This window comes from Moschus berezovskii, chromosome 7 (assembly GCF_049115385.1).
Source record: "Moschus berezovskii isolate FMDL1 chromosome 7, NW_MosBer_1.0, whole genome shotgun sequence".
NCBI lineage: Eukaryota > Metazoa > Chordata > Mammalia > Artiodactyla > Moschidae > Moschus > Moschus berezovskii.
This window is the reverse complement of record NC_142466.1, coordinates 15,577,616-15,599,736: the sequence shown is the minus strand read 5'-3', so window position 1 is coordinate 15,599,736 and position 22,121 is coordinate 15,577,616. Positions and strand designations below refer to the sequence as shown.

The 22,121-nt window shown below is 41.5% G+C and overlaps 1 protein-coding gene and 1 non-coding gene across 2 annotated transcripts in view; one reads left to right on the top strand and one right to left on the bottom strand.

The window, feature by feature from the left end:
* FBXO16 (F-box protein 16) overlaps positions 1 to 22,121 on the bottom strand; it is a 60,096-nt gene that overhangs the window by 3,887 nt on the left and 34,088 nt on the right. The window contains exons 5-7 of the mRNA XM_055428079.2: positions 17,830 to 17,994; positions 13,711 to 13,943; positions 11,487 to 11,586 (exon numbers count right to left, since the gene is read on the bottom strand). Coding sequence (XP_055284054.2) covers positions 11,487 to 11,586; positions 13,711 to 13,943; positions 17,830 to 17,994 — 498 coding nt within the window. The remainder of the gene's footprint in view (positions 1 to 11,486; positions 11,587 to 13,710; positions 13,944 to 17,829; positions 17,995 to 22,121) is intronic.
* Positions 4,186 to 4,292, top strand: LOC129557690 (U6 spliceosomal RNA). The gene has a single exon (XR_008686282.2). It is a non-coding gene; the product is annotated as a U6 spliceosomal RNA (small nuclear RNA).

The window sequence follows — 22,121 nt, the reverse complement described above, 5'->3', positions numbered from 1 at the left end:
ACCTGCTCTCTTTACTCCTTCTCTACATCTACCCTTAGAGGCCCACCTTCTCCAAGAAGCTTGAGTGTTTCAGCCCTCAGGGATTTTGTCTCAGCTGCATTCCTGAAGCCGTTATCATCCAGACCCCGACCTTAGCACTGAACATATGCTCTTCTGTACTAGTTCTCTGATGAGACGTCAGCCCCCGGAGACTCAAGCTGGAATCCCACACCCTCCTGAATCTACGTTCCTGCTAGAAGATCCATGCATGTTAGGTGTGACTTTTCTGGGAAAGAGTAGGGAAAACTGGGGTTAAACACAGCCAGTCGTTGGAATCCAACAGGAAAGGGGGAAGGAGTGGAAATTAATTGTCTTCCCGTTTTGGAAGTTTTCGGTGTTGTTTCAAGATACGCGTACAGTCAGCATTTTCATGTTGCTCTAAGATTAGCACAAGGTAAGAGAACAAACAGAAGCCTTCCTTTGTGCTATTTTAGGAACAATGAAAATAAGATAATACCTGCCAAATGGAGGGAAAGCCTAGCTTTCCGTGACACAAGAGTGGGCTCATAACACCTCGGCTGTAACAGTTTCAAACGGAATCCTATTACAGTGCAAAGTATATTTATCACTGTGCTGAGGAACCGTGTCTCCTAAGTCCCCCCAGGGGCAGAGCCACAGGCCCAGGCAGGCTCCTCTCCAGCTCTGCTTTTCCACCCCGGCAGGTCCCAGGGACTCCCCCGCCCCACCACCTCTCTTCTTGGTAATTGTCGCCACCTACCCAAACTGTCAAGTTTCTCACCCCTTCCTGAGGGGCTCTGGAAGCTGGTCTCTTTATGCCCACCTATTGGACTGCACTTCACAATTCTACAAAGCCTGCATTTGCCCAGTTTCAAGACTGAAAAAAGCCCGGAGTGGGCAACAGAGGGGCTTCCCCCATGGCTCAGCGGTGAAGAATCCACTAGCAATGCAGGAGACACAGGAGATGGGGGTTTGATCCCTGGGCCAGGAAGATCCCCTGGAGAAGGGAATGGCAAACCCAATCCAGTATTCTTGCCCGAAGAATCCCATGAACAGAGGAGCCTGCCAGGCTACAGCCCATAAGGTTGCAAAGAGTCAGACATGACTGAAGTGACTTAGCATGCACACATGCATCAAGCAACAGAGACATCAGTGGTTTGACAGACGGGGAGCTTATGTGTCTGAAGCAAGTCCTAGAGCAACACCCCCACCCTGTGCAGCAGACACCTTTAGGACGTGGCAGCAGTCTTTGTTCCTGGTGGAGGGGAAGATTGCCAGTTACAGGGAAGTTGATGTCAGATGGGCTCATCGATTACCAGGGAAACCAACAGAAGGGCACACCCCTCACCGCCCCTTTGATAAGAACAATTACTAGCTGGGGCCCAAGGCTAGTATGTAGGAAGGCCAGAGTCAGTGTAAGTGAAGCAGGCACTGGTCGGGCAGGGGATGGACATAGAGCAAGGGAACAGCCATCTTGAGTGGGCTGGTCAGCCACCACCTTTCCTGGTTGTCCCTGAAAACAAGCTTGTATACCCTCTTCATTTTAAGACTTTAATGCCCATCATGACAAGAGGAAAGACAAAATCTAAGGAGGAAAGACAAAATATGGGGAATTACATGAGTATGTGTGTGTGTCCAGTGGCTAAGTTGTGTCTGACTCTTTGCAACCCCGTGGATTGTAGCCCACCAGGCTCCTCTGTCCACGGAACTTTCTAGACAAGAATACTGGAGTGGGTTGTCATTTCCTCCTCCAGGGGATCTTCCCGACCCAGGGATCAAACCTGCATCTCCCGCATTGGTAGGTGGATTCTTTACCACTTGAGCCACCTGGGAAGCCTGAGGAAATACACAAAGGGTACAAATCTGACAGTCTTGAGTTTGGTCCAGAGCATCTGATGATCTGGTTGAAATAACTGGAAATTTCTTTTATGTCACGTTGGGTATTGTAAGCAGATAGGGGAGGGGGTCCCTGGAGAAAGAGAACCAGGCATGACATCTTTGACATAAGAGAACCCATTTTGGTCCAAGACATTTTGTGATCTAAGCCTGGCCACAATGCTTGCCCTTAAACAGGTCTCAGTAATTAATGATCTTAAGGGAAGAAAGGACTGCAGGAATGAAGGGAAAGCAGTCAAGAAACAATGGTTCTAGGACTCCCTGTGGTCCAGTGGCTAAGACTCCGATCTCCCAATGCAAAGGGGCTGGGGTTCCATCCCTGGTCAGGGAAGTAGATCCCACATGCCACAACTAAGAGTTTGCACACCCCAACTAAAGATCCTGCATGCTGTATGATGTGGCCATTAAAAAAAATTGGTCCACATTAAAAAATATATACCTTAAAATTTTTTTAAATAGAGAAATAGAGGTGAGCAAGAAATAATCAACACAGCAACAGGCCTGTTTTTGTTCTTCATTTGTCTTTAGCTCTGGGGTAAAACCGTCAGTTGTGGGGGAAAGGCTAGAAGATTCTAGCCAGGGTTTTGAAATTTAAGTCCAAGATTATGCGATGGTACCGTTCAGCCTCCCACGTAGGTGACATAAAGTTGGGATGTGCCGCCAAATATGCACAGGACATAGAATTCCTATGGTTGTTTGTTAGTAGGGACTATGAATTTACATTTCAAAGCATCCATGCCTGAGAAAATTGGCTTCTGATGCAGTTTGTTGTAAAAGCCAAACTATTTAATACAAAGGGTTACAAACATGGACATACAGATAGACTACATACACACACATATATTTTCTAAAGATGTTTTTGATGTGGACCATTTTTAAAGTTGTTTATTGAATTTGTTACAATATTGCTTCTGTTTTTTGTCTTGGTTTTTGAGCAGTGAGGCATGTGGGGTTTTGGTCCCCCCATCAGGGATTGAACCTGCAGCCCCTGCGTTGGAAGGCACAGCCTTAACCATGGCACCACCAGGGAAGTCCCTTTTGTTTAACTTTTAAGCAAAAACAAGAAGCCATTTGGCCCCAGTCTAAATATTCAGGGAAAGAGAAGCAAGTAGAATTACTCCTGTTGGAAATACCACGGTGATTTATTATGCGTAGCATGATCAAACAAGAGGCCACAAGACAGAACAAGCAGACGATGCTCTTTCAGGTAAAAGAGAAACGCAAAGACGCTAAGTCGTGGTCCTCCTGAGAATTAATTTTACCCCCAGGATTCTTAGCAATTAGGTCTTTTCATCTTGGAGGTATCAGAGGCAGAGCAGGGCGCACAGCACCAAATCCACGGCACAGAGTTCAACACACAGTATTCTACCTGGGGGCGTGGAATCAAAAACCCAGCACTGAGAAGGAGTCATGCACAGACACAAGATTTATGGAGGCCATGCAGGGAAAGGAAATACATGGGTTTCATGTCATACCGCTCTGGATGCAACCATTTTTCACACAGCAGAAATGGCTTCTTGTGAGAGAAAAGACAAAGGAGAAAAACAAAGAAAAGTGGGGAGGGGCTGTCCCTGGTGGCCCAGTGGTTAAGAGTCTGCCTTCCAATGCAGGGGACGAGGGTTTGATCCCTGGTGGGGGAACTAAGATCCCACAAGCCACAGGGCAATTAAGTTTGCAAGTCACAACTACTGAGCCTGGGAGCCACATCTAGAGAGAAGCCCGCACCACACAGTGAAAGACCCCACACGCTGCAATTAAGACTCACCACAGCCAAAAAAACAATCAATTAAAAATATTTTAAAAAAGAAAAGTGGGAAAGTAAAGGTAAAATCGAGAAAGAGAAGGTTGGAGCCTCCTCCTGGCCGCCTGGCTGACCCCTCGTCAGCAACTCAGCAGCCACTCAGCATCAGCACTCTCTAAGCATCCCTGCTGTCTCCATGGTGATCTGATGTGATTCTGATGGATGTGACTAGTTCATGAATGCTTCCTGGAGCTGGGCACTGTTGTTGCTAACTCCATTTTCCAGATGAGAAAACAGTGCTTCCGAGATTGTTAACAACTTGTCCCAAATCACTGAGTTGCTGAAATTGTGGGATCAGGCATTAAACCTAGGCTGTTTCAGGCCCCAGAGTGTGCTCTTGGTCAGCAAAGTGAAAAATAAGATGGTGTTTAATGGAGGAGAACGTGAACATGTACTGAGTACTTAATATATACCTAGCATGTAATCCTCACAACAGTCCTGCAAGGGAGGTATCATTATTCCCATTTTATAGAGGAAGAAACTGAGACTCAGTGCTCACTGTGGCAGCACATATACTTAAATTGGAATGATACAAAGAAGATTAGCGTGGCCCCTGCTCTAGGATGACATGCAAACCGGTGACGCATTTCATGTCTTTATGGCAGAAACCATCACAACATTGTAAAGCGATTTTCCTCCAATTAAAAAATGAAGTTAAAAATGTATGAATAAAATGGAAAATTTTTTTAAAAATTAAGGCTCAGAGAGGTTAAGTAACTTATCTAAAGTTGCACTGCTTAGTAAAAAAGCCCTGGTCTGGGGCACTTCACCCCCTCTCGGTGTCTATGCTGAGAGTTTTATACCTTCTCTCTGAAATAAATCCTGTTTGCTTGCTACCATGAAAAAAAAAAAAAAAAAAGGCCAGGTCTCTCAGACTGCAAAGCCCATATTCCTTTTTTTAAAAAAAATACGTTGTTGTTTTGCTCCTAAATTTTATTTATTTATTTGGCTGCTTCAGGTCTTCACTGTGGCATGTGGAATCTAGTTCCTGACCAGGGATCAACCCCAGGCCCCCTACATTGGGAGTACAGTGTCTTAGCCACTGGACCACCAGGGAAGTCCCCCATATTCTTTCTTATTCTTTCTTCCAAATGGAATTCTCAGGAATTTCACGGATTGAACTAAGTAATTAAAAATCTCTTCTTTAGATATTTTTAGTTCTGCACATCCAAACCAAACACCTAGTGTATTTGTCAGAATTTGAAAGAAGTCTGTTAAAGACTGCTTGCAAGAAAACCACTGTATAAACTATATTTTATAAATTATTCTGTTTTAATTAATTAGGGTTTCTGCAAGGAGATCCAACCAGTCCATTCTAAAGGAGATCAATCCTGGGTGTTCATTGGAAGGACTGATACTAAAGCTGAAACTCCAATACTTTGGCCACCTCATGCGACGAGTTGACTCACTGGAAAAGGCTCTGATGCTGGGAAGGATTGGGGGCGGGAGGAGAAGGGGACGACAGAGAATGAGATGGCTGGATGGCATCACCGACTCGATGGACATGAGTTTGGGTGAGCTCCGGGAGTTGGTGATGGACAGGGAGGCCTGGCGTGCTGTGATTCATGGGGTCACAGAGAGTTGGACACGACTGAGCGACTGAACTGAAAGTTCAAAGGAAAAAAAAAGGAGACAGAAACCAGTTTTTAACGATTTATAATTAGGATTCATGAATACGCTGGATTCTTTTTTGGTATTAATGGAAAGCAGAGAGTAAATGTGGGGGGAAACAATGAGGGTCCAGAGATTCAGACTTTAGCCTGGAAGAGACATTAAAGAGGTGTTTCAGGGACTTCCCTGGTGGTCCAGTGGCTGAGACTCTGTGCTCCCAATGCAGTGGGTGTGGGCTCAATCCCTGGTCAGGGAACTAGGTCCCACATGCCACAAGGAAGACTGGAGATCCTATGTGCTGCAACTAAGACCTTAATAAAGAAGATAAATATTTAAAAGAAACCTCAAGTATTAAAAAAAATACAATTCTAATTTATTTTAGAAATAGCTTGAGTGTCTGCTAGTCAACAGTAGAGCTAAGGCCAGAACCTGGGGTTTCCCAACGCTTAAACCATTGTTCTTGCTTTAGAGAAAACTCCTTTCTCCTCCTCTCTTAAACCAGATAGGGGGAAAAAAAGTGAGAAAGCTTAAAGACTATTAAAAAACAATCAGGACATTAAGAATCAAGTTATCCTGGAAGGAGGTCAAGACGGTAACCACAGAGGCTGGAGTTAAGCACGAAGCAAGATAAGTCTTATCTAAAGCAATTAGAGGAAGCAGGCAATTAGAAGCTTTTGTTACTTGTATTTAGCTGAACACTGTGAACAGAAAGCTTTGTGAAATCGTTGGCTAAATCAAAACCTGGAAGGTGAGGACTTCTAACCTTCAAGCAAAAAAGCTGAGCGTGAGACAAAAAGGTATTTGTTTTTATACTTAACTTGGTAGGAAAAAGAAAAAACAAAAAACAGACAAAAAACAAGATGTCAGCTCAGCTGGGTCCCAATTCCAGTCCTGGGAAGCCCAAAGCCCACCCCTCTTGGTTTTATTTTTAAGGATAGTATTTTTTCCTCCCCTTGGCCAAGCTGAGTGTGTGGGATCTTAGTTCCCTTACCAAGGATCAAACCTTCACCCCCTGGAAGCGTGAAGTCTTTACCACTGGACGGCCAGGGAAGTCCCGCCCTCCCCACCCTGGTTTTTGTAAATAGTCCTGAAGGTCTTTCTTGGTTTCTAGACTACTGCGTTCTTGCTTCCATGTGTAAATTGAGTACAATTTCCTAAAGAGATGGAAGGCAGGCTTTTTACATCCCAGTAATAGGGAACAAATTTGATTGGGAATGGCTGAGTTACCATCTAACACTGACATGTCATTTTCCCCTGCCCAGGCTCAGCTTCCCTCCATCCGGCTGGCTTTTCTTTCCTGGTCTTATTTCTTTCCTTTCTGCCCTCTGCCCCCCTCCCCTCTCCTTGCAGGAGCAAAAACAAGAAACTCTTCCTCTAATCTCCAGCCTGGCAGGTTTTCCCTCCCCTGGTGTCCAGGTGCCTGTAGCATTTCTCCTCAGTGGCTTTCCCCAAGGAGACAGCTCCCTCCTTCCTCTTCCCAAAAAGGAATTGTGGGGCCAGCTGTTAAGATTTTTAGAAATTATTTTTTTCACGTCTTTACTCAAGATGGGAAAATCTCTGAGGTTTAAGATGGCACCTGGCTGTACTGTGGTGCTTATATTTTTTCATGGCTTTGTTCTGTCTGGAATTTTACTCTAATAACTAATGATGGGACCTCCCTTAATGGTCCAGTGGTTAAGATTCTGAGCGTCCAATGCAAGCGGTCACAGGTTCAATCCCTGGTCAGGGAATTAATATCCCACATGCCACATGGTGTGGCCAAAAAGCAAAACAAACAACCACCACAACAAAAAACTAATGGGAATGAACATACCTTGATGTTTATATCATTTTAGTAAATCACCTTCAAAATGATAAAGCATTCGTGATCGAATAGGCAGAGATTCGCTCAGTCGTGTCCAACTCTTTGGGACCCCACAGACTGTAGCCCACCAGGCTCCTCTGTCCATAGGATTTTCCCAGGCAAGAATATTGGAGTGGGGTGTCATTTCCTCTCCCAGGGGAATCTTCCCAACCCAGGGATCAAACCCGTGTCTCCAGTATTGGCAGGTGGATTCTATACCACTGAGCCACATGGGAAGGCTAGCTTCTATCACTGATTCACACCAAAAGGTGGTTCAATGAAGCAGCTGTGATGAGGCAGTGCTAGAATTAAAAGGGGAATCAGGTACCTTTGAAACTCAAACCTAATAATAGTAGAAAACATCACCCACTCACAGCAGTATACACAGATCTGAAACTGTTTCCTTGAGAACGTTTCTGTTTGGGGGGAGAATTCCAATAGCTCATTCTAAGTAATGACAGGTAAACAGGGAAGATGCCTCAGTGACCTGATTGCCATGCCCTCGAGAGATAGCCGAGAGAGGGGTCCCCAACCTCCCGGATCTAATATCTGATGATCTGCGGTAGAGCTGGTATAATAATAATAGAAATAAAGTGAACAATAAATGTAATGTACTTGAATCATCCTGAAACCATCCCCCCTTCCCCAATTCACGGAAAAAATTCTTTCATGAAACTGGTCCCTGGTGCCAAAAAGTTTGGGGATATTCAGAGGAATGTTCTTTGTCCTTCACACCTGTGCTGTTTTTCCTCTAACCGCCCCATCCCACAAAGCTTTACCCTCTCCAAGTGTCACACGCCCCTTCTCACTGTGAGGGGCAGGGCGCCCGCCAGTGCTCAGGCCTCAGGGCCCCCCTGGGCGCTGGTGGTCTGTCCTTCTCATCCTGGCTGTGTGAGGTGTTCCCCTAAGGTTTTCCTGCTCCCCCGTTTCTCTAGTTCCTCCCGAGTCTTCCTAGATAGACCTGTCTAAATGATGCAAGAACTCTCTATCTAATGAACATGTGATTCCCTCCACTTTAATCACACCTGGGCTGTGTCTGCCACACTCTCTCCACAGCTGCACTTGTCGTTTCTGTCTCCTTTTCAGCTGTGTATTTTATACTGGAGTACAGCCGATTAGCAAAGTTGTGATGGCTTCAGGTGGGCAGCAAAGGGACTCAGACATACGTACACATGTATACACTCTCCCCCAAACCCCTCTCCCATCCAGGCTGCCACGTAACATTAAGCAGAGCTCCCTGTGCTGTACAGTAGGTCCTTCATTATCCATTTTATTGTCAGATTTTATTTACTCCTTACTTTCCTTATGTCCCCTAAATGAGTTTCCTCAAAACCCAGTTCCTCTCGTCTCAGGCCCCACAGCTAGTGTTTCATTGTCACAGTCAGCTTGCCTCATGTAGGAGGCTGCTCCTTTCCTCCGAGGGAGGGGTGTTGGGGGCGCAGTGAGGAAGGGGGCCTTCGCCACCTGCAGCCTGTGGCCCAAACAGCCGCAAGGCTCCCCAGTGGCGCAGTGGCACAGACGCTGCCTGCCGATGCAGGAAACTCGGGTTCCATCCCTGGGTCTGAAAGATCTCCTGGAGTAGGAAATGGCAACCCACTGCAGTTTTCTTGCCTGGAAAACTCCACGGAAAGGAGGAGCCTGACAGGCTACAGTCCATGGGGTCGCAAAGAGTCAGACAAGACTGAGCATGCACGCACATCACAGACACCAATGTGGAGTCAAACATCGCAGCTCACTTTTGGAGGGTTTCAGTTCAGTTCAGTTCAGTTCAGTCGCTCAGTCGTGTCCAACTCTTTGTGACCCCATAAATCACAGCACGCCCGGCCTCCCTGTCCATCACCAACTCCCGGAGTTCACTCAAACTCATGTCTATTGAGTCAGTGATGCCATCCAGCCATCTCATCCTCTGTTGTCCCCTTCTCCTCCTGCCCCCAATCCCTCCCAGCATCAGAGTCGTTTCCAGTGAGTCAACTCTTCACATGAGGTGGCCAAAGTATTGGAGCTTCAGCTTTAGCATCAGTCCTTCCAATGAACACCCAGGATTGATCTCCTTTAGGATGGACTGGTTGGATCTCCTTGCAGTCCAAGGGACTCTCAAGGGTCTTCTCCAGCACCACAGTTCAAAAGCATCAATTCTTCAGCGCTCAGCTTTCTTCACAGGCCAACTCTCACATCCATACGTGACCACTGGAAAAACCATAGCCTCGACTAGACGGACCTTTGTTGGCAAAGTAATGTCTCTGCTTTTGAATATGCTATCTAGGTTGGTCATAACTTTTCTTCCAAGGAGTAAGCATCTTTTAATTTCATGGCTGCTTATGCCTTAATGCTCCTTATCATAATTAAGCAGAAAAAGTGATTCTAATTAGCATATTTACAGAAACCACACAAGTATGCTTCCCTGGTGGCTCAGATGGTAAAGAACCCACCTGCAATGCAGGAGACCCAGGTTTGATCCCTGGGTCGGGAAGATCTCCTGGAGGAGGAAATGGTTGCAACCCACTCCAGTATTCTTGCCTGGAGAATTCCATGGACAGAGAAGCCTGGTGGGCTACAGTCCACGGGGTCTCAAAGAGTCAGACATGACTGAACAAATAACACACACAAGTAGATCCATATAATCGCACACTTCACTTACTCATAGCTTAATGGTGTTCCATCCTTGTTTACTTTGCCCTGCTTTCCCTTTCAGCTTGAATGAACACAACTTTTGAAGTCTTTAATTTATGACTATTTTAACTTAAGCAAGCCCTGCTAGAGGGTGACAGATGGTGAATGTCAAAAACCCAGAGGGAGGGTTTCTGTTTAGCCTTTGATTTTTGTTTTGTTTTTTTAAGCCAGAGAAATGTCTGATTGTGCTCATAGTTTGTAAGCATACGTCACCAAATTTTATCTTTCAGCAAATTCCCCGTTCTCCCCCAGATTTCTCTTCTACTTCTGGCTGAGGAGGGGCCGGCAACTGGGCAGCCGCATGCCTGAGTGGCTTAGGTGATATTTTTCATAGTTATTTTTCCCAATTAATGGTTTTCACTGACAATTTTACTGCTCTATTTTAAGCTTCCTCATTCCCTTGGGCCTCCGTACATATGTCTGTGATAAGTCTCATCCCGTCCAACCAGATTGTCTCCTCAGAATATAGACTAACCTATTTCAAAAAGCTCATCTCTCTCTCTCTCTTTTTGGAACATAACACTTGAAAATGCATTGAAACAGAAAGTAATTAAGCTTTAAAGGAGAGCTATAAAAGTAATTTATTCATGAGTACACACTTATCCTTCTCCCAACTGACACCCATTTTATATTAATTTTCCTTTAGTGTGTATCTGCAGCCTTTTTCTAAATCTTTACTACTAATGGAAACTTTTTATTTCACCCTTATTCCCTTCTACTTGGCTCCAAAGACTCTCATATGTGCTGAAAGGGATCCATTGGGGGTACAGAACCACAATTTGGGAAATTCTGCTCTGAAATAATAATGCTCCCTAGTCACAACCACTGACTTTTATTAGGTTGTCAATTAGCTATTTTTTAATTAGGGGAAGAAAAGTTCTTAATTCGTTTTTTTTCCTGAAGTTATTTAGAATGCACTCTTATCATCATGTTCCACTGGTGACAGAACAACTATGGAACGCGTATCAGGCCGGCCAGAACGTTTGGGTTTTTCCATAAGATGTTAAGGAAAAACCAGAATGAAGTTTTTGGCCAACTCAATATCTTTTTCTTGGGCTTGCCAGGTGGTGCCAGTGGTAAAGAATTCTCCTGCCAATGCAGGAGATGCAAGAGAAGGTGGGCTTGATCCCTGGGTCAGGAAGATCCCCTGGAATAGAAAAAGGCAATCCATTCCAGTATTCTAGCCTGGAAAATTCTGTGGACAGAGGAGCCTGGCGGGCTACAGTCTATGGGACTGCAAAGAGTTGGACACAACTGAGCGACTAAGCACAGCACAATACCTTTTTCTTAGGTCAGTGGAACTTGTATTCTACAGAGAAGTAATTTCTACAAAGAAATTTCTATGGGCTCCCCTCTCTGACCCCAAAAGACTCACAGAAGAAGAAAGAAACAATGATAATAATACTTCCTTTATATTATATAGTTTTCAAAGCAGATTCACACACATCAATCCATCCAAGCTTTTAAAAAACACCGAGGCTCAGAGAGATTAAATAAAGGGCATCTTCAAGGTCACACAGCTAGCCAGTCAGTGTCAGAGACCAGAATTTAAACCATTACTTGATGGTTCCCATAAAAACAAAAATCAATCTCAAGAATAGGATTATAGAGATCCAGCATTTTTCATTAACATTATTGCGGGGGGAATGTTTTGTAAGCAATACTTACCAGCGACTGTGTTTTTCTTAGTTTAGATCTGTCCTGTGATTTATTTTTCTTATCACGTGATTGTCGGTTGAAAGCTGGAGTCATTTCATGTCTTTTCCTTCTGTTAATTGGAGAGCATTGGGAAAACTATAAATATCATTTTAAAGCTTTGGTGGTTGGCATAGCTGTTTGTCTATTTGATTTTGTTGTTCCTGTGGTTTAAAAGATTATCTTCACTCAGCTGGAAACAAGCCAAGTGTCTATCAATAGAGAAGTAGTTGAATAAACTCTGACACATCCACACAACGGAGGACTGTGGGCTGTAAAGAGGAGGCCAGAGTGTTTCTTTATATACCTGTGGAGTGAGCTCCTGGGTATATTGTTACAGGAAGAAAGAAAGCAGGATAAAGTGGTATGTACTGTGTGACACCATTTCTTTCAGAAAGGGGTGCGTGTGTCTGTATTTGTTTATACTGTTTTCATCTGCCCCACTTCCCCTCCTTTATGATTTTTTAAATGTAAGGACATTTTAAAACATAGTTATCTATCCATAGGATTCCCCTGTGATCCAATTAGGAACACGAAACAGTATTGGAGACTTCTCCAGATACACTTTGTTTTATATATTTGACTTTGGAACCATCTCAAACTTATGAAATAAAAGAAAAAAAATTCTAAAAATCTAAAAACAGCTGGTGGTGTTAACCCACACAAAGGAATAATTTCATGGGACTTTAACACAGTCATGTGTCTGAATAGCCTCAGTAGAACATATCCTAAGGACAAAAACACAGGCAAAGACATCTTAAACTGTTTTCAGTAATCTTATTGTTTGTATTAACATTAATATTTGTTTTTTAAAATGCTTACATATAATAAATAGGATAAAGTATGGATCCACATTATTATTATTATGAGTTTATACCCTCAGGTTAAAGGCAAAATGAACCAGAAACAAACATTGAATTCTAGTTAGCAAATTTGTTTTGACAATGATATGTTAGCAATTCAGAAATTACTTTCAGAATTTGTTAAGTAAATATATTGTCTGTGTGTATACTTCATATATTTTTTATACAAAATTATGCTATACTGTGCTTAGTTGCTCAGTTGTGTCCAACTCTTTGTGACCCCATGGACTGTAGCCCTCCAGCCTCCTCTGTCCATGGGGATTCTCCAGGCAAGAATACTGGAGTGGGTTACCATGCCCTCCTCTAGGGGATCTTCTCAACCCAAGGATGGAACCCAGGTCTCCCACATTGCAGGTGGGTTCTGAACCACCAGGGAAGCCCATACAAAATTATGTATGTACATATATAATCAAATATATATATAATATAATCATATATATAATTATAATCATACACATAATATAATCATATATATTATATATATAATCAAATATATATATGTATATCAATGTCATAGAAGGGACGCGTAAATATGGAAAAGGAAAAGACTATAATGAACCCTATGGTGCTGGACTGGAATCTGAGCTATTAAAATATTAAAAGAAGCTATAAGGAAATCATTTCCTGGGTGTTCATTGGAAGGACTGATGCTAAAGCTGAAACTCCAATACTTTGGCCACCTCATGCGATGAGTTGACTCACTGGAAAAGAGTCTGATGCTGGGAGGGATTGGGGGCAGGAGGAGAAGGGGACGACAGAGAATGAGATGGCTGGATGGCATCACCGACTCCACAGACATGAGTTTGAGTGAACTCCGGAAGTTGGTGATGGACAGGGAGGCCTGGCGTGCTGCGATTCAGGGGGTCGCAAAGAGTCGGACACGACTGAGCGACTGAACTGAACTGAACTGAAGGAAAGCATTACAGCTACAAAATGCAAACAAATCCTAAAGAAAAGGTCAAATTTACCAGTAAAGTTTCATTTACTTTCAATCACTTTTTGCTTCTTGGGGCTTCCCTGGTGGCTCAGCAGTAAAGAATCCACCTGCAATGCAGGAGATGCAGGTTTGAGCCCTGGGTCAGGAAGATCCCCTGGAGAAGAGAATGGCAACCCACTCCAGTATTCTTGCCTGGAGAGTCCCCGTGGACAGAGGAGCCTGGTGGGCTACAGTCCATGGGGCTGCACAGAGTCTGACATGACTCAGTGACTAAACCACCACCACCAGTGAAAAGCATTTATATTTCACAGTAGCTTCTGTTTTCATCCTTCCGTAGACCAAAGTGCCAGTAAATTGTTTCTAAAAGGAAAGAAATGGAGAAGGGCACAGTTCTTACCCTTGCCAGCTGTGTTCAGTGGGGTCACAGTTGTCCAGGTAATTGAAGCGAATGATATCAGTTGGATGCTTGTCAGAAGACCTCCAAGGTGGGAGTTGTTTCTCCCCTGGGTGGTTCTTCTTTCTTAAAGAGGAAGAGGATCGGAAGGCGGATGAAGGAGACAGCTTTCCCCCTGGAGAACTGCTTCTAATGGGTTGAACATCCGCAATCACAAACCCATCTTTTGGAGGTGTCTAGAAGGAGAAAATTATTTCTGTTCTCAAAACACTATAATAAAAACAAAAGTAAAACAAAGAACATGGACTTCCCTGGTGGTCTAGTGATTAAGAATTTGTCTGCCTGCAGGGGACACTGGTTCAATCCCTGGTCCAGGAAGATTCCACATGCCCGTGTGCCACAACCACAGAGCCAGGGCTCTAGAGTCTGTGCTCTGCAACAAGAGAAGCCATCGCAATAAGAATCCTGAGCGTGGAAGGTAGAGAATAGCCCCTGCTCACTGCAGCTAGAGAATGCCCAAGGGCAGTAACGAAGACCCTTTGCAACCAAAAATGAATAAATAAATAAATGCTTAAAAACATCATTATGATCATCACCATGATGGCATTGATAATGGTGGCAATGATTACAGCAGCCACCAACCCAGAGGTACTTGTATGTGCCAGGCACTGTCTCAGGAAGTATTCCTTCATTATTATTATTTTTTGAGGGGGGTTATACAGTGAGGCACGCGGGATCTTAGTTCCCCCTACCAGGGATTGAACCTGCACCCCTTATATTGGAAGCACGAAGTCTTAACCACTGGACTACCAGGAAATTCCCATTCCTACATTACTTTACTTAAACTTCATAATAACTTTAAAAGGTACTCATAACTACTTCCATTTTACAGAAGAGAAAACTGAAGGTAGGATAAACTGATTAATTTTTCCACTACTACTATTAAGACATAAGTAGGAAGACACAGGGTCAGAATTTGAATACAGGACTCTCCAGCTTCAAGTCCCCACAATGAACTTCTCTATCCTGTATTGCCACCTCTCCTACTGTATCATTATACACTTATTCCACAACTGTAGTTAATTTGTTCATAAAAATATACATTCTTAAAAACAGTACCCTGTCCTACCTATCTAAAACACAGAGACAATTTCCATTATGCAAGGCTAAACTATAGATTTTATCAATTATCAAAACTTCAGCCATTTCCAAAGAATTGGGAAATGAAAGTCTATTTTTTTTGGAAAGTCTATTTTTTAATTGCCAAAAATGAAAGTCTGATTTTTTTGTGTGTGTATAAAATTTGTAAGGGTTTTTATGCAGTTGAAGCCTAAGGGAAGAGGTACTGCTATGTTGAGAAGCCATTAAAGGCTTAATTTTTGTTCTTTAAGAGATTAGGGAAGCTTTGCTCAGTAAATTGGTTTGCTTAAATTGTTTGTGAAAATTTAAAAATTCCCCAAGTTCCTCCAAGCAGAATCAGTTAGTTTCTTATCCTTGTTTCAACTGCTCCTTGTACATATTTCTATTACATGATAGTACTTCGTATTCAATGTGGTAACTATCTGTTTGTCTGTGTCCTGGGCCATAGACTCGGCTCCCAGAAAGTGGGGTCAAGACCATTGTACCCTTAGCACGTAGCACATAACAGTATTTAATAAATATTTACTGATTTAGTGAGTGATTGTAAGTAGTAGAGTAAAAAGACATTTTACTTTTACATAATTGATGGCTCATTGCTAGATTAGTATTCAATGTTTTGTGTGAATCCTAGAGGAGGGCATGGCAACCCATTCCAGTACTCTTGCCTGGAGAAGCCCCATGGACAGAGGAGCCTGGTGGGCTACAGTCCATGGGGTTGAAAAGAGCCGGACACGACTGAGCAACTAAGCACAGCACAGTGCGGATCTCACTTAAAATGGACATTCAAGGAACTCCCTGGTGGTCCAGTGGTTAGGACCCCATACTTTCACTGCTGAGAGCAGGAGTTTGATCCCTGGTCAGGGAACTAAGATCCCAAGTCACGTGCGGTGGGCAAAAAATAAAAAAAATAAGATAGACATTTATTTCATTTTTCTGAGTTTATATTGAATGAAATATATTTTTGCTGGAAGATGTCTCATTTAATACCACTGGTAATAAAGAATACATGATAATAAAAAAGCAGTTTCAGGGGAGAAAATTTAGGCATGAATGCTAGCAACTATATACATAAATAAACATCATTAATTTTGAAACGTACAAAACATTGACCCATTAACAAAATAGATAATAATGAAAACTGATGACTTTTCTGTTAAGTAAACAAAAAATTTGTTCCCTTTACTCAAAGCCTTTTGAGACTTTTTAAAATCGCAAATGTTGAAAAAATTTTAAATGCTTTTGTTTGCATATATTGAAATGACCATATATCTTTTCTCTTTTATTCTGTGAATTACATGGACTGATTTTTGAATATTATGCCAACCTTACTCTCCTTGAGTACACTCCACTTGGTCATCATGTATTATTCTTTTTTTATATATTACTGGGTTTAATTTGCCAATTTTTTCTGTGATAGAAAAACTGAAATTTACTATAACAAAGTACTCCCTAAAGAAATTAAATACTAAGCAACAATGTGTCAATTTTCTTGTATCAGAACTATTCGTTATTTTAAAATATGTGTGTGTTAGTTGCTCAGACATGTCCAACTCTTTATGATCCTATGGACTGTAGCCCACCAGGCTCCTCTAACCGTGGGGATTCTCCAGGCAAGAATACTGGAGTGGGTTGCCATTCTCTTCTCCAGGGGATCTTCCCGACCCAGGGCTTAAACCTGCATCTCCTGCGTTGCAGGTGGATTCCTTACCATCTGAACCACCAGGGAAGTGCATAAATAGTTTCTGGAAAAAGAGTTATTGTTGAAGACCAAGTATTAAAATCAGTATTACATACAATACTCAAAACCTTTTTTCATTCTACAACCTGGTTAATCACTTTTCTCTCCTCTGCCCCAGAGCAGCCCATGCTTCAGCTATTGAAGCCTTTCCCAGCCTATGAGTGACTTCAAATGAGAGTTAAGGAAAGCCTTGTGATAAAAGGATTCATAGCTATTGTAATTTTTAAAATAACTCTTCCACGACTGCACTTAAAATTTTTCTTTTTAAAAGAAATTCTCATGAAGAACAGCTATCATTGAAATCAGAATGACTGCTTTTATCATTGTAATTATAACAATATTAATTATGCAGTGTATTACTATATTAAATGTAGAGGGTTTCTACTTCAAGTAAACACAATACAATGAAACGTAAATGAGCATGTTAAGAACCAACTATTTGTATTTCAAAAGGATTCTTCAATTCAAATAGGACTCACTGCAGCTTTTCTATATAAAAAAATCTCTGTGGTTTTAAAAATAATTTAAAAATTTTAATTTACACATAATTTTCAGGAACTCTTCTATTATACAAAATGATGCACAACTCTGCATGTATATAGATCATGCCATAAAGAAAAAGCTCATAAAAATTTCCCATAAGTTATCTAATTAATGTGACTATAAGAATGAACATAAGCATTGGTTATAATGCATAGAAAACCACTAGAAAATTTATGCTCATATTGTTTACTGTTTATGATTCTATGTAAGGACTTTACATTGCTAGTTTCTAAAGTAAAAAGAATTTTAATATGCCCATTATGTCCTCTCCTAGTTACTAATTTATTGCAAAACTTTTCTTTATAAATGATAGAAACATAAACTTCAGTTTGCCTGGTAGAATCACAGAAAATTTGAATTAGTTAAGTAAAATTTGATGACCCATAGGTAATAAATACTGCACATTACCCACAGAATCCCAGTGTCAGAATTGTGTTCTGTAGGCATTAGAGACACAGAAATCCAGGAATCTGGAGAGAACGAGGATTTCCAAGTCCTAACCTAGGTGGAACTGTGGTTTGTGAGTGTCAGATGACTTTCAACTAACATGGATATCTTGGAAAGAGCTGTTAAGTTCTTTGAACAAGGGAATTTTGAAGTCATGGTATATTTCTTTTGAACCAATGGCCTTCTGCAACTTAGTTCTAGAATTCCTAAGTAGCTGATGACAGTAATTCTGTTGCTTCTTTTCCCAAATTTACCTTGGGCTTGGTAACATGGAGTTCTTTCACCATTTGAATATAATGCTTCTTCCATACACCCTGCTCATAGGGGGTTGGGGAGAAATTGATGTACCAGTTAAACCTTAAACATTTTAGCATCCAGAGCTGATCCAGTTCAGTTAAGTTCTTCCAATGCCAGCTCACCTGGAAAAACAATGTTAAAAAACTATTCAGTTTACACTTCCACTTTCTCTAGGTTTTGAGCTGTCACCCTGGTACTGAGAGAACTTCTTTATTTTTTTTCTGGAGCGGGTCGCCGTGCCCTCCTCCAGGGGATCTTCCTGACCCAGGGATCGAACCCATTTCTCTGTTTCCTGCATTGCAGGCAGGTTCTTTACTGCTGAGCCACTGGGGAAGCCCATGAATGAATCAGAGCAAACATAATTTTAACTATATAAACCAGGACTGGAATTCACAACTAGTTTCTTTTTGGTCCTTTTCCTCCAAATCACAGCTGAGTTACCTCCTACCTGAAGTGCTTCCTAACCAGGCAGGAGGATTTTTTTTTAAATTGGAGGATAATTACAGCATTATGATGGCTTTGCCATACATTGGCCACAGGTATACATGTGTCCCCTCCAACCTGAGGGCACTTCCACCGCCCTCCCTGCCCCACCCCTCCAGGTTCGCACAGAGCACTGGCTTTGGGTACCCCTCCTTTTTCTTGTTTTTTTAAAAAAATGTTAATTCAGACAGAATCCAAGTCAACTAATATTTATCGAGCACCTATTAACCATCCTCATCACAACTTGAAGGGCAGTATAATTAATATTCTCTGCAAGCAAATGGGGAAACTAAGCTTCAGATAAGACTTTAGAACTTCCTAAAGATCTCTGGAAGTCTGCATATGAAAGTTATAAGAAGGCTACAGAAACTCCAGTTGGCATATTGTTTATTTTTTCATGATATGCTTCTGTTTTCCCTCCATTCTTATGATTTAACTAATTATAAATTTTATAAAGGGAACACAATGAGTAATACTATATTGGTGTGTCCTAAATAGCCTTTGAGATTCAATAGAGCATTAAGTATTTGTCCTGGGGACTTCCCTGGTGGTCTAGTGGTAAGATTCTATACTTTCAGTGCAGGGGTCCAGGGTTTGATACCCGGTTAGGGAACTTGATCCCACGTGCCGCAACTGACATCTGGTGCAGCCAAATAAATGAATTTTTTTTCTAAAAATGTATTCCATTTTCATAGCATTATGGTCAATCCTACACATTCAGCAAATGGTGGAGGTGACCCTATTATGTGTAGTAGTGTTTAAAATAATTTATTCCAGGTTTTAAATAAGTCTTAGTAGAAACTAGAGTCAAGTCCATATATAAAGTTGAGACTAGGCGTTCTATGTCTCTTATCAAGAATTGCAGAGATGACAGCCTATCTTCACATTCATTTCATCCTTGGAAAACCGGCCTTTTTCAAGGTTAACTCAGTAATAAATAAGGTTTGAGTGCCCCCCAAAGGAGTAGAACACTCTGTAATGGAACTCGCTACCCATCCATCTGTTTATCTATCTGACTCTCTTCCTCCTTCCACCCATTGTGTATGGAGTTTCTATTACATCCAGGATTATTTTATGGGCTGAAGATAAGACATGTGGGGGAGAGGGAAGCAGAAGGGGGCACAATTAGGAGAAACAGTAGGTTTAGGATCTAGATGGAGGAAAAGGCTTAGAGAATCTGATACAATACTGCAGGCAGAAACAGAGATCATAACCACTTTGTGCAACCCAGAATGAAACTGCTGCTGCTGCTGCTGCTAAGTCACTTCAGTCGTGTCCGACTCTGTGTGACCCCATAGACAGAAGCCCACCAGGCTTCCCCGTCCCTGGGATTCTCCAGGCAAGAACACTGAAGTGGGTTGCCATTTCCTTCTCCAATGTGTAAAAGTGAAGTTGTTCAGTCGTGTCCGACCCTTAGTGACCCCACGGATTGCAGCCTACCAGGCTCCTCCATCCATGGGATTTTCTAGGCAAGAGTACTGGAGTGGCTTGCCATTGCCTTCTCCACACAGAAAGGGTTACTGAAGCTTAAAACTGAAAAAAGTTCACAAAACCAGGAGACAAACATGTCTCTGACCCAAGATCAAGAGAGCAATCCTTTGGAAAGATTATGTTATTTTAAATCTATTTAAAAATTCATTTTTAAAAGGGCACAACACTACTCAAAATTTTGGAAGATTTTTTAAGCTAAATTTCATTCTACAAAATCCTACTGTTCAAAGTTTAACAAAATCAAATTCAAAACAAAGATTTGCATTGAATGTGGAATTCCCAAAGCAAGGTATAAAAAGCAAAAAGCAAATGATATAAAACTTCCATAGAGGCTCAATCAAAAAGAAATACCAATTTTTAAGTACTTATAAGGCAATCACATTCCACTTGTTATATGTTTGCACTGATAATATCTAGTTAATTCAATCAAGATGTGGCGTCTGGGAGGGAGGGGATGGGGAGAAAGTTTTTCTCAATTCTCACCCTTTTTCTCTTTTGACTTAGATCTGGTTTAGACCTGGGTAGTTAAGTTGGGGTTCCTCCCCTACACTGGGGGTAGACAAAATTTTGCTTTGTTTTTTTATTTTTGCTGCTTTTTGTTTGTTTAAAACTAAACAGGAATGAGGAAAGTTGAGGGTAATTAAGAGCTTTCAAAACTGTAAGACAACCCCCACCACATTTTTAAACAGCTCAAAGCTCATCTTGGTGCAATGACTTTACTGTTTACTTTAAATCTAGCTAAAGAACAATTGCTTCGCAGTCAGTTCTGGGAATAAAATATGATGCTGAAATCTACCAAGATTGACATATGGTACACATAGATGAAAAGATTAGCTATCTCGTATCACATCTCCCTGGAATGATAACATTCTCACTGTGAAAAACACGGAAAATTCTGAGAAACTTGTAGAAAAACAATACCCAGAACCCTGTCAATCAGAGATGACCAAACATTATTAACAAGCTGGTAGAGCTTGTTTTCTAATGACTGCCTAATAATTAATTATATGGCTGAATGATACTCTATTACTGGGCATTTAAAACACTATGCTTTTTTTAAAGACAAATTGTTTCAGGCCTGGCGTGCTGTGATTCATGGGGTCGCGGAGAGTCGGACACGACTGAGCGATTGAACTGAACTGAACTGAACTGAATATGTGTACATCAATACTAAATTCAAAGATACCAAGGGGCACATGGTAAAAAAAGTAAGAAAAAAAAAATCTCTCATCCTTGTCATCTAGCCACTCATTTCTCTCCCTGAATGTAACCATTGTTACTGGCTTCTTGTGTGCCATTCCAGGAGGTTAACAAATATGGATACATTCTTTTATTCTTTCCAAAATGGTAGGACAATTCTGCACCTTTGTTGTTTTATTAATGATATATTGAAGAGATAGTTGCAACCAGTCTGCTATTGGCAGACATTTGCATTGTTTCCAATCTTTTGCTACTACAAACAATGATGCAGTATTCTTACATAGACAGAAATTTTGTATGTGTTGAAGTATACACATCTACAAATTCCAAGAAGTGGAACTACTGGCCAAAGGTAAAAAAAAATTTAAGTTTTAGCCATATCTCATGGCATGCAGGATCTCAGTTCCCTGACTAGGGATCAAACTCACATTCTTGGTAGTGAAAGCACAGAGTCGTTACCACTGGATCTCCAGGGAATGGCCAGGAATCTTTATTTAAAAACTGAACACTACCAAACTGCTCTCCTTGGTGTTTCCATCAATTTATCTCCCAACAACATATGAAGGTGCTTGTTTCCCCACACTCCCAACAATATAACATATGATCATTAAAAAAGAAACTAAAAAAAGATAAAAAGTAAATCCATCTGAGTCACAAACGATGGCATAAAAATGAGGGTAAGCATTTGACCTATTTTAGAAACATCTGCTTTTCTTTCTGTGAACTATTTGTTCACTTCCTTTGCTCATTTTTCTGCTAGGCTTTGATTTTTTTTTCTTCTTAATGTAGATTTATCACCATTCTTTAGAAAATAAGAAAATTACCCCTTTGCTGGCAATATGTTTTTTCCCCCTGTTTATCTTAATTTTTTTTCTGGCCACACTGCAACAGCTTGTGGGTTCTTAGTTTCCCGACCAGGGGTTGAACCTGAGCCCTCATCAGTGAAAGCACTGAGTCCTGACCACTACCGGGGAGTTCCCTTCTGGTTACTGTTTGTATTTATCTTCAGTTTTCTTCTCTATGGAGAAAATTTTAATTTTTATAATCACAACTTAAAATCTTGCTTTCTTTATTT